At 44.6% G+C, this 13,002-nt stretch overlaps 1 protein-coding gene across 6 annotated transcripts in view; it reads right to left on the bottom strand.

Annotated features, from left to right (window-relative positions):
* Positions 1–13,002, bottom strand: part of MCC (MCC regulator of Wnt signaling pathway) — a 397,697-nt gene that overhangs the window by 86,593 nt on the left and 298,102 nt on the right. For all 6 annotated transcript variants that reach the window (XM_081826454.1, XM_081826455.1, XM_081826456.1 and 3 more), the window contains 2 exons: positions 10,086–10,228; positions 608–750 (listed from right to left, as the gene is read on the bottom strand). In XM_081826454.1, the coding sequence (XP_081682580.1) occupies positions 608–750; positions 10,086–10,228 (286 nt within the window). The remainder of the gene's footprint in view (positions 1–607; positions 751–10,085; positions 10,229–13,002) is intronic.

The following is a 13,002-nucleotide window of genomic DNA, read 5'->3' as shown; positions in this document are numbered from 1 at the left end:
AAATCTTAAAAAAAAAAGATTTTTCATTTAATCTCAAGACCCACTAACAGGTCATGACCAGCAGTTTAAAATACACCAAACCAAGTATTCCCAGATGGACATTTCTCTACAACCTCAAACATAATATATTTATTTCCCAACTCATTTCTCAAACATCCTTACTAAGAACTATGATCATTCTCTTAGTCACTCAGGATCAACAGGTTAGAGTCATTTTGGATTTCTTCTTACCCAACAGTTACTGAAACCTATTGGTTCTTCCACCGCAATGGGTTGCCACCCATTCCATCCTTCCCATTCCTGCCATCATAGCTCAGCTTTTACTGTAACTTGGAATACTACAATAGCCTTTTCAGCTGGTTCCCTATCTCCAGAATTTTCAAATAGAGGTGATCTATGTTCGAATCACAAACATCAGGGCAGAAAGCTCATTCACCTCTTTAGTTCCAACAGAGTAGCATGTAAGGGACTCAAATGGATGTGCTTTCATCTACTCACCAAACTCCCTGACTAATTAAATTTTAATTTAGGCTGCCTCATATTTCTAAAATTCCCATTACAATCCAGAAACCAAACTCTGGCTTCATGAAATGGCAGGCAGACTCACCCATGTCAGCAGTGACCATGGTGGACTGGTTTTCAGGGATGGAGACAGAGGTCTGGTCTTGGTCCATGCTTCGAGAGTCTTCGTTGACCTCATGCTGACTCTGGCTGAGCTCTGATCGCAGTTCTGAGTACTCATCTTCCTCCCTGAAAAAAAAAAGAAGAGTCAGCTACCACTGACAGAGATAGAAGACAAATTCCTAGAGAATATGACTTCTAAGGACAAGAAAGACATTCAGAAAGAAAACAGACAGATCTACTCCCCCTGCCCACCCTCCTTAGCCATATGGACTAGGACTCTTTTCAGGCCAAATGAACAGTCAGTCACCTCTACGGTTCCTGTGTGAAACTGAAAGGGTCCTGGGTCCACATACATATCCATATACTGAACGAGATCCATGTAACAGCCTACTAGAAACTTTTTTGCTTTTAAGATTTAGATTTCTTTACCTCCTTAGATTCTGATGTGAAAAAGAACCCAAGACCAGAGAGCTGGTCTGAGTACTGAAGCTACAGCGAGCAAAATAAGCAGGAGTCTGGTGCACAGGAATGTCACATCCCATCACCTGGAGGGTCCCACTGGAGGGCTTTCTCCTTGGAAGAGGATATAAGGAAGTTTTGGGGCTGGAGCTACCGGAAAACCAGCACCTTACCTGTGCACATCAACCTGGATGCTTTGAGAGATGTATCTGGTAAATACCACACTTACTTTCCCTAAAGCAAGTCAGTGGAGTTAGGGGATAGGAAAAGAGGATGGGGAGAGGAGAAAAACGGACACAGTGGGTGAGTGCACGTCACTCAGTGGTCTGTTCCCATCAGTCAGCACTTGCAACAGGAAGTCAACACTTAAATGCTGCCATGTTGCATCTGCACACACACACACTGCCCCTTCTCAGCCCTACACAATCCCTCAACCTTTGGTCCCTGAACTAGCTATGGTCAAGTGAAGGAAGCTTACAATTGTATTATGTCTTTCAAAGCACATGCATACCTCTTCCTCACACCACCGCCATCATACACACACACTGGACACGGACATGGAGAGGGCAAAATCAACCCGCTGCAAAGCATTTATTTTGCAAGTGAGCCAGAAGAGAAAACTGTCAGGGATTTAATTGAGGCTGCAAAGCCCACGAAAGTCTGTGTAGAAAGCCAGGAAGAGAAGTCCTCTTGGTTTGGCATTCACTTGAAGTTGTGGACACCAGTGGGGCAGAGAGTCTACAGCCTTGGGTTTGGGGTAGACCAAGATGGTAATGGGTGACCACTGAAACTTGGGGAAGAGGCAACTGCCATGTTAAGCTGGGAAGACACATCTATAAATTAGAGAATGTGAAGAACTCTCCAGAGTTCCTAGTTCTCTCAAGAAATCAACATCCTCCCAGGGAAGGAATTCAGCTGAGCCCCTGCTTTATAAGGTGTTTTTAATAAAAGCCGTCCAGAAATCTGGGGAGACTTTTAACAGATATTAAGCCCCCAGACATGCAAATTATGAATTAGAATGGGAGTGGTGAAGGCAAAAAATGTAGGTTAATGTTCTATGAATAAGTTAATTATTAGACACTGCAAAGCTAACAATAATTAGGTTTAGGAATGAAAACAATTTAAAAGTACCTTAAGAGGAGCCTTTTTGGTCTAGAGGGTAATTGTGCCCTGATACATCAGCTCTCCTCTCAATCAGCACTTAAAAATCTGATTTTAGTTAACGGGAGGTTTTGTGTATGATGAATAAATTACCTTTGTTGCATGGCCAATGTAATCAGCTTCAGCTTGGCTGAGACTGTTCTACAGCCAAGAAAGCCAGATAAATGCTGCTCTATCTCTGGTATAAATGGCATTTGCAGAATCGTTAATAGCCATCTTAAACCCTCCTGGCTTGGCAGGTTCCAAAACACACAGGGCCTGTCAAATCTCATGCTTTGTAAGGAGTTACTTCTAGGGATTATTAGGATGAACTTTATATAGCAGTGAATAGGGAAGGGCTAGAAAAAGGAGCCTGTCGATCGCAAGGGCCACTCCTCACTGAGGTCAGGGCACAGTCTGAAGGACAATCACGCTACACTAGAAGTGTCATCTTAGGCAAAAGACTTTCAGGGTCATGAAATGCAAACTAAGGATCCGTGGTCAATGTATTCGAGCACCAAAATAAGAACAGGAAAGCAAAGACCAGCTGGATGCTGTCTTCCAGGAGTCAAATGTGTTCACAACTAATTCTAACCCAAGAAGCACGCTGTGTGTGGACACAGGAGGAGCATCTGGGGCTGCAGCTGAGTAGTAGCCAAGGAAGACTTTCGTGATGGAGCACTGCTCCAGAGAAGTCCCAGGCAAGTAGATTTTAGGTAGGTCACGAGGGTGGAAGGGCACAAGCAAAGGCTCAGAGGTGCCTCTGAATGTGAATGAGACGAGAATGGAGAGGAATAAGTGGTTGGTATTGCTGAAACCACATGGGGTGCCCAATGGAAACCATGAGGCTGGTGGGGCACTCGGGCCATTTTGATCAGAAGGAGAACTTACTGTATTGAAGGAGGCAAAGTTAGACAGGAGAAACAAAAATAAGATGATGAAGTCTAGGAATTCAGGGGAAGAAGTAAGTGTTGCCGAGCTCTCCTATGGAAAGAGAGAAAAGAAGCAGGGGGAAGTGCCTAAGGTCTGTGTTCTTGACCCCAAAGGGAAGCACTGAGCTGAGCACACACAATTCCTGGTTAAGATTCCTCCTTATGGTAATTATAGTGAGTATTATAGTACAAACAACTCGTGCAAACCAAGTCAATAATAGTGAGAGGCAGAAAGCAACCTTGCAACATCAGGCAGGGTTCTGTACCACAAAGGAAGAGGTAGAAAAAATGGTTAAACTGAACCCAAATATTAAAGTATGTACAACCTTTTTGTTTCACCCACTGACCTTGTCAAAAAATTCACAGAGTTGCATATCCTTATCATCTCCTGAACAGCAATACTGGCATCATTCCTAAAAAGAGGCTGGAATCTGGGACAGAGAAAGAACAAAAGCCAATTCTCATAGGGCCTTTTGTAAGCAGACGGTCAATCTGTGATTGCAGTGTGTGTAGAACATGGGTGCTCGGGGTTCTCTCTCTACTGTGTTATTCGGGAGCACCAGTTCATCCAGAGCAATGGAACAAGAAGTCAAAAAGCCTTTACAAGTCCCAGCAGTTTTACAAAAGCAAGAACATGAGGTGTGTCTTCAAGGCTGCTCTGTGCAGTAGGAGTCCCCTGGCTGGTAAAGATGTCTAGCTACCACCACAGCATCAGCATCTCAAAGTGACTTTATTGCTTGCTTCTTTCTGTTGTGTATACAGTAACTCTTGGCAAATGAAACTTATTCCTTTGGGGGAAAAAGGATCTCCCCAAATAACACCAGCTGCTAATGCTGGAGATGAGAGAGAAGAAAACATGAAAATTTCCAAGAAGTGATCATTTTAAGCCAAAAAAAAAAAAGAAAAAAAACCCACAACAAAACAAACCCCAGAAGCTTAATCGACTGATAAATGTTGGTAATTATACACTATTGTGGTGGTTTCATAATTATGGAATTACAAAGTGCTCAGGTGTTTCTCTTTGGAAGATAAAGAATCACCTCACAGGATTCTAAATGTACCTTATTTCGTTCACCTAGAAGCATTTGTGAAGTGCTTCCAAGTTGCTCTTAGAGTGGCAATGATTAGTGCTTGCTACGAGCTTAAACAACAAAAGAAAAATGCTCCCAAGGACGCGGCATTAGGTTGTACCCACAACCTACGTAACTAGCAGTGGCTGACCAGCAGAGATCTTAGGGTTCGTCAAAGCCGGGATCAATACCTTTTATTTACAAGTAAGACGACTGAAGCTTCAAGAGGCTAGTGATTTACCCAAGATTCTACAACTAGTGAGCAGTGCAGCTTCTTTCCTAAATTTAGGACCAATGAAACAGCAGTCAAATATGGTGATCTAAGGAGAAGATTTGGTTGTTGTTGCTGACGATGATTTTTAAAGATTCCTTTTCATTATTGACTAGGGGTGAAATGATCTTATCTGAAAAGGGAAGAGTCAATGAAAGGCTAATTCTTTTCCCAATTTCCAGACCTGAAGCTGAAGTACCATGGAATCAGTAATATTTGATACGAATATTACTTCTTTAGCAATCCCCATGCCTATTCTATTTTGGTGTGCACATTCATGCCTTGTCACTGGATTGATGGGTGAACAAGATCCAGATGGATGTCTACCTGCCTTGGCACCTGTCAGTCAACTATGTCCAGCTAACCCAGCCTACCTGACCCTGGTGGGAGTTTTGTTGAACTACGTTCTTCCTGACAAGTAAAGGCAGACTTGCCCTGAAATGCCATCATTTTTTTAAAGAACAAAGACTTTTTAGATACAATGAGGAAATGTATTCCTTTCAATTCTCTTAGAGGCTCTAAAGCAGGAAATCAGTGGTAAGTCCTGATTCTTTCTGTAATTCCTCCTCTTATTTTTCCATCTAGCACAAAGGAAGACAGACTCATCCATGAATCTTTTGGTGAATAACTGGGCAAATGAAAAGGTCAGGCTCATAGTGCAGGTATGAGATTTTAGAGACTGGATTATGTTAGAGTAGACGGGACTTTGCATATTATCTTTGTTGCCAATGAGCATTTTGCAGACAAAGCAGCAGAAGGGTGAACTGCCAGTGCAGAGGAGGTAACTCAGAGGGGAGGAGTCAGGGCTGCAGGGTTGTAGCCCTTCGAGGTGAAAGGGGAGGGGAGAGCCTAGGGTAAGAGCCAAGGCTGGGCGCCTGGGTGGCTCAGATGGTTAAGCGTCTGCCTTCGGCTCAGGTCATGAACCCAGGGTCCTGGGATCGAGTCCCACATCGGGCTCCCTCCTCCTTGGGAGCCTGCTTCTCCCTCTGCCTCTCTCTCTCTCTCTCTCTCTCTCTGTCTCTCATGAATAAATAAATAAAATCTTTAAAAAAAAAAAGAGCCAAGGCTGAAGGTGAATCTCAGGGACAGAAGATATAGGGTCCTAGAAGTTCAAGAAAAACACACCAAGAAGGAAGATTTGGAAGCAAATCCTGCAGAAAAGGACCAGACACAAGAAAAGGTCCCTGGATTTTTCAGTTAAGAAGTCATTAGTGATTTTAAAAAAAGTCTCTTCACTCAGGCTGCTGCTGTAACAAGACGCTGTAGACGAGCTAGCTTAAGCAACAGGATTTTATTTTCTCTTAGTTCTAGGCTTTGGTTTGAAGTCCAAAATCAAGGTGGCCGCATGGTCAGTTTCTGGTAAGGGCTTTCTTCCTGGCTTACAGACGGCTGCCCTGTCACCGGGTCCTCACAGCAGGGGGAGTGCACCCCGTGAGCAAGCCCTCTGGTGTCTCTTCTTCTAAGGGCGCTCACTACACCTACCATGCAGTCCCCATCCTCAGACCTCAACGAAACAGAAGTAACTCCCAAAGGCTCCAACTCCAAAATGCCATCATATTCAGGGGTAGGGCTTCCACATATGAATTTTGATTTTCAGATACATAATTCAGTCCTTAGCAAAAGGAGCTTCGGGAAACTGTTGCACTCAGAAGCCAGACAGCAATGGGCTAACAAACAGGAAATGAGGCAGAAAACATGACTACTCACGAGAGCTGGCAGTGAAAGGATGATGTTATGAGAGTAGGTTTGGGGCAAAGAAAATAATCTCCTTGGGGGCACCTGGGGGGCTCAGTCAGTTAAGCATATACCTTCAGCTCAGGTCATGATCCCAGGGTCCTGGGATCGAGTCCCGCCTCAAGCTCCCTGCTCAAGGGGAAGCCTGTTTCTCCCTCTGCCTCTACCCTCCCCCGCCCCTGACTTGTGCATGCTCTCTCTCTCTCTCAAATAAATAAATAAAATCTTTAAAAAAAAAAAAAAAAAAAGAATCTCTTTGGGAAACAAAACAGCTCATGTTTAATTTGCTTCGAAATCCACCCCCCCATTTCAAGTGAGCTACTGATGTATTTTTCCACTTTCCCCATCCCATTATATAATCTCCCCAAGTCAGATAAGCATTAAAAGAAGCCACTCATAATATACAGTTAAGTGGAAAAGCATATATTACAAAAACATTGTTTGCTATATGATCCAATTTATTTAAAATATTCATGAGTAAAATTTTTTAGAAGGCCATATATACAAAATGTTCAGTGTTTATTCCTAGGAGATGGGATTTAGGATGCATTAGGCAGGGTTCAGTTAGGAACATAAACTACACTGGATGTTTCAAGTAGAAGAGATTTAATTTAGGCAGTTCCACGCTTGCATAACCGTTGGAAGGACCAGAGAAGTGTGGGCGGAGGCCACCAGGAGCTGTCAGATTTGCCATCGCAGGCATGGACCCCTCAAAGGTCAGCAAATTGCCGCTGCCTTCACACCTGCCCACAGCTCCTGGCTCTGAGGTGCAGGACCTCATGCCCATGAAAGCCTCTGTCAGCTGCTTCTATCATGGCCTGAGGAACAATGGCTCCCACCTCCCTTCTGCTTTCCAAACCCATTTGAAGGCACCTCACTGGCAGAACCAAAACTGTCTCCAGAACCCAGCTATTAAGGCAATCTGGGAAGCAGTCCCAAGGGTCCAGCCTCTGATTCTGGGGAGAGTAGAGAGAAGGGGTGGGAATGGTACCAGGTGCTAGATAACATGTCATAGGCCACCCTCTTTGGCTACTCGACAACCACACACAGCCTCTCATACACCCTGAAATTTCCAAGTTACAATAGCAGTGACACCAAGCTTCTGTAACCATCCCTCATTCAAATGTGAATGATTCACCTTCTCACCGAAGTGGGAGACCCTAAGTCCCATCAGTTATTGTATCCATTGTCAGGTAACCACTTCTCTTCTAGGTCAGTGGCAAATCCTCCTAGATATCATCTAACCTAATCATTAGATAAGTTTCACCAATACCAGCTCACCTTGTATAATAGGAGAAATTAAGAAGATAAAAAAGAAATTGTATACACAAATAAGCACCAAAATATGCACAGTCTAGCCATCCTTTCTGCAACTGGCCATAAGGCTAAGGTTGATGTTTCTAATCTTCTTCTTCCACTAGGAAATCCCTATTTTCTTTGTGTTTGGCCAGCACCTTGGTTGGTTAGAGCTCTTCACCGAGTGAAATAATTAGCAATCTTTATTCCTGAGGGACTTGGTCCTAAGTGTGTATAGCTAGTACCCCCTACTTGGGATCAGATTGCTACAGAGTTTCCAAGCAAAGTAAGACTAGCTTTATCAGTCAGGGAGGGGGAGTGCTTCTGCAGGACGGGAGTTTACGGGAGTTTGTAGGCTCTAGGTATTCTGATTTGTGGAAACCTACCCAAGGGTCTCGATTCAAATTCTCACCATTTCTTCCTTTCCTATCAATGTTTCATTTTTACCTAAGAAATCTGGTATGGCTGTGAATTCAACTTACATTGGAATTCGGCCACCTGCAGTGTCTGATTCTTGGCTGCGTCAGCCCTGTGGCTACAGGTGATGGGAGAGTGTCTTCTAGGGTGGCCACAGAAGGTCCCTGTTCTGACTGTGACTTGAGATGAAAGTTTACAACTATGAGATTATTTTTGTTTTTACTTAAGCAATTTAGTATTGCTTACGTATGGATATATCATAGCTTACATAAACTATTTCCTTACCATTATTTTTCAGCACTTCCAGCAAATTCCTAACTCAGGCCCAAACTAAAATGACAAGAAAATCTATAAGTACCAGCACTGTACCTGAGTGGTGTGACAATCCATTCTCTACACCCTGGATTTGCGAGGGCAGTTGGAGTTCCTCCAAGGTGTCTGGCTCCCACCGCACTCAGTCTAGCAAGCATCTCAGGACCTGAGGGCAAACCCATTTCCTGGAGTGCTGGGGGCAGGAGACATGCCTTAGCCGAGGAGGTCAGGGGACCAGAAGAGCCTTGTCCTCCTGGCCCACATGTCCGCATGGCCTGCAGGGAGTCCCCTTAAGGAGGGGCCAGCTCATTTACATAATGAAAACTGGCAGAATTTAATGTGACATCTGCACAGATGCCATCTCCCTTTAAATAAAAGGCACCAATAAATGTTTATGGTCAAGAAGCTCACTGTATTTTAACACGAAGCAGTTTGGCCGTTACATTCAATTTAAACACCCTGCAACTGAGTTTTCCAGGTGATGTGTGATGCTTTTTTTCCACAACTCACTGAGCCCATTTGCCTCACCTTTTCAAGTGTTTAAAAGTGCAACATGTTTTAATGGAAATTACAAATTTGCCAATGTACTCTGTCAGCCTCCTTTAAATCTGCTATAATCATTTCTTTGGTCTGAAAATTCTTCTCTGCTCATGCGTTTCTAACCTACAATCACTCTCAAGACTGGGATACAATTTCAAGGCCCTGAGGTTCTAAATTGGAATATGGAATTTACTGTGTGGCTCCAGTGTAGTGCAGTTTCCATGATTTTGCCCAGAAAACCAGAGGCCCATCAGTTCCCTCATCAAATAACCCTGTCATTACTCTCTCAGACTTGGAACAAAATGTCCCCGAAGTTTCTTCTAACCTGGGACTTCTAGAGGGAGAGTTTAAAGTAGCTGCCTCTACAACTGCCCTGATTGCCGCTTGGACAAACATTCAGTGAACAAAGCCCTCTTTCTCCATAAAGGTAGGTGACAACCATTTGCTTTCCTCAGGGTGGTTCCCCGAGTACAGGCAGGAAGATAAAAGTTATCCTTGGCTAAGTCACTCAAAGAGAACCCCTCCTCTGAACAGCAAGGCAGATACGCCAATTAAGGGCTGCGTGCAGGAGCCTTAGGGGTTAACTGATTGATGAGGAAGGCAGGACCCCCAAGAGTCACTTTCATGGAAAGAATATTAAGTAAAAGCAGAGAGACTTCGGGTTCTAACTCCACCTCTATCCTCTACTAACTAGAACTTCAAAGTAATCCCCTAATATTTTTAAGGGCCAGCCTTTTTGCCAATAAAATGATGTATCCAATCTTGTTCCCTACCCTAGGAGTTTGTAAGAGGCCACATCAATGTTGGTAAATCAACTTCAGGTGAGCTCAAGACGCTAGATTATCTAGAAGCAGACGTACTGCTTAGTCCTAAGCCACATTCATAGATCTCTCAAAATTCCCAAGGGAGACACACAGTTTGCACATCGAGAGCAGACCTGGGGTATTCGAGAGGTGGTAGGGATCCTGGGAGGGAGATGGAGGGGCGCCCTTCAGAACTCGCTAATCAATCATTTCACCCATTTCTGATTCGACGCTCTTATCAGTAAACTGAGGATTACAACTCCCACCCTGGCTACTTTCCAGGGGAGCCCTCGAGACGATCAAGATGAGAACAGAATAGTGGAGGGGAAAGGGCATGGTTAACAAGGTAAAGAGAAAGTAGTTATCAACTGTAAAAGTCTTAGCTGCAAATAAAACATCATTATTATTCATCGGGACGACTTCAACTCCAAGAGCCAGGTTAGAACCCAGAGGCGCAGAGAGAAAGCCGCAGCTGGGAGCTCACTACCTGATGGTGGTGCCTTGCAAACGGTCTATCTTCTTATTGAGCTCAGCAATGATGCTGTGGAGTTCCGTGATGCGCTCCTCGTACCGAAGCGTTGTCCGCTCCTGGACATCCTCATGTTCTCTCATGAGGTGGGACTGCTCACACTGGGATCAAGAGAACAAGACAGAAGTGCCAGTGAGTAGATGCACCTATCAGTGAGTGATGCTCAATTTTATGGTCTCAAACCACAACCTCAATGTTGAGCATGCTCCCAATAAACACAGGCCCGCACATTGGCCAGGAATCCCAGAAGCCACAACAGCAGCTGAATTTTATAATGCACCCACCCCCGCCGCCCCCGTGGACAAAGTCTTTGCCTTTGTAGCATTCATTCTGTCTTTGAGGAAAGTCCCTCTGCCATTGCTCACAATCTTTGTGGCATTATCCAAGTCTCTTGCTTTTCCCTCGCCAAGAAGTAGGCAAGTGCCGGAGCTGGATCCATCAGATACCTTCTTTTGGGGATGTGAATCTTGAGCGAATGGACTTAAGATTGCATGGAGTTCACTCACTTGACTGAGGGGCCTGAAAAGATTGTCCCTTAGTTCCCGACACCTATATCCCAGAGCTTCCCTCCCAGGTTCCCTTATGGCTGTTCAGTTTTCCTTGTACCAACTCATTCCTTTTTTGTTTTTTTAATTTTTTTTAATGAAAATTAGTTTCTTTAGTTTTAATTCATTCCCTTTTTTGTTGACATTGCCAGGATATGTTTCAGCCACTTTTTTCTTTTTTTTTTTTTTTTTAAAGATTTTATTTATTTATTTGACAGAGAGAGACACAGCGAGAGAGGGAACACAAGCAGGGGGAGTGGGAGAGGGAGAAGCAGGCTCCCGGCCGAGCAGAGAGCCCGATGCGGGGCTCGATCTCAGAACCCCGGGATCATGACCTGAGCCGAAGGCAGACGCTTAACAACTGAGCCACCCAGGTGCCCCTTTCAGCCACTTTTCAACCAAATAATCCTAAGTGGTATGACAACATTTCTTATCTGGCTGGTCATCTGTAGACTTCATTCTTTCCAATATCCTTTTCTACCAGACTATGAACTCTGGGAAGGCAAGAACTAGGCGTTTTCATGATTTAGCCCTAACACCTGGCAAACGGCGGCTTGCTTCACTGTGGGCGATCTAGTAGCGTTATGGAATGAATCAGTGGCAATATATCACACTGTCAAGAAGACTGCTTTGCAGAAACAATGACAGAAAAAGCTGAGGTGCTTCCCTTACTCAGCATTTGATGGTCTAAGAGGCAGCAAATGCTCTAAAAACATTTTTGTAGCTAGAGTTCAAATCCTAAGGAACCTGTTCATCTCCTTCACTTCTCTGCCCCCTCCTCAATGCCCCACCAGTCACAGTGCATTTAATCTCATTTGCATAACAATAAAACACTCATCAGTGATGGAACAAGGAATCCAGCTTCTGTCCCTGTCTACTGCATTCAGCCGTGATTAATTTCCTGTCCAGCAGAGGAATTTTAATTTCATTTCAGCGAGGTTTTCCTAATGCCAAGAGCCATATGTACTTGCTAGCTCTGCACTTTCAGGGCCGGTGGCAGACGGGCAAGGGTAAGACTTCTCACCCACCACGTCCAATGTCCTCCTCCTTCCCTAAATCTGTTGCTTCCCATGGCATAACCCAGAAGCTACTGGGCAGGGACGAGCGCCTTCAAAGATAAGCGCCACACGGAGACAGAAGTACACAGCACGTAAGTCTACTAAATATGGTGGTATATATCACTGCAGAGACCACAGCTACAAACCACCTTGGTCAGTATTAACGTGGTAACTTCCTGGGGGCTGCTGGGAGCTCCGGGAACAAGACTGGAGGCAACAAGGTCGTGGGGGCTGTATCACAGAACTTCGTGAGACAGCTGCTTTCAGAGAAACAGTGATGTGAACTTCTGTTCTCAGGGACAAACTGCAACATCAGATAACCTCCACTCAAGGTCCGACAGACGGGGAGTACATGGAAACGGAGGCAAGGATCAAGGGTGAGTGAAAGTCACATCTACAGGGAGGCTTTCCTAAACAGATCAAAACCCTAACAGGCCACAAATACTCTTTCCATGAAGTTATGCCTTTTCATCCACGATCCATCATATTTTACAAGGAACAACAGAAGTCCACAAAATGACAGTGTGTCACAGACAGTATGTGTCAATAAATGAAAAAGGTTCATATTCCTCTGGAACATACAGCAGAAAACTGTTTCTCTCCATCCCTGCAAAATGTCTATGAGCTTTTGTTATTAGTCTTTATTCCCACCTTCACATTGTGTATGTGTGTATAGATGTGCATATGCGTCACTGTAGCTAGCACTCTTATGAAGACCACCAGTTTTAGATCTTAAAATAATTACAAGATAATGCCCAGCCTGGCGCCTGGGTGGCTCAGTTGGTTAAGCGACTGCCTTCGGCTCAGGTCATGGTCCCGGAGTCCTGGGATCGAGTCCCACATCGGGCTCCCGGCTCAGCGGGGAGCCTGCTTCTCCCTCTGACCCTCTCCCCTCTCATGCTGTTTCTCTCTCTCTCTCTCTCTCAAATAAATAAATAAAATCTTAAAAAAAAAAAAAAAAGATAATGCCCAGCCTGACCTGGATCTCGTTTATGCCGTGATTCCTACTGCACTGCCATCTTGCAGGCTCCTCCTCTTTGGTTTTCCATATTCAGCTCTCTGGGGCTACAAATCACTGTGAAATGGGGCGCCTGGGTGGCTCAGTTAGTTAAGCATCTGCCTTCCGCTTGGGCTGTGATCCCAGGGTCCTGGGATCGAGTCCCACATGGAGCCCTACATCAGGCTCCCTGCTCAGCGCAGAACCTGCTTTTCACTCTGCCTGCCACTCCCCCTGCTTGTGCTCTCTCTCTCCCTGACAAAATCTTTAATAAG

This window comes from Leptonychotes weddellii, chromosome 7 (assembly GCF_054177405.1).
Source record: "Leptonychotes weddellii isolate Sample4059 chromosome 7, ASM5417740v2, whole genome shotgun sequence".
Taxonomy (NCBI): Eukaryota; Metazoa; Chordata; class Mammalia; order Carnivora; family Phocidae; genus Leptonychotes; species Leptonychotes weddellii.
The sequence above is the reverse complement of the archived record's forward strand: the minus strand, read 5'-3'. Positions and strand labels throughout refer to the sequence as shown.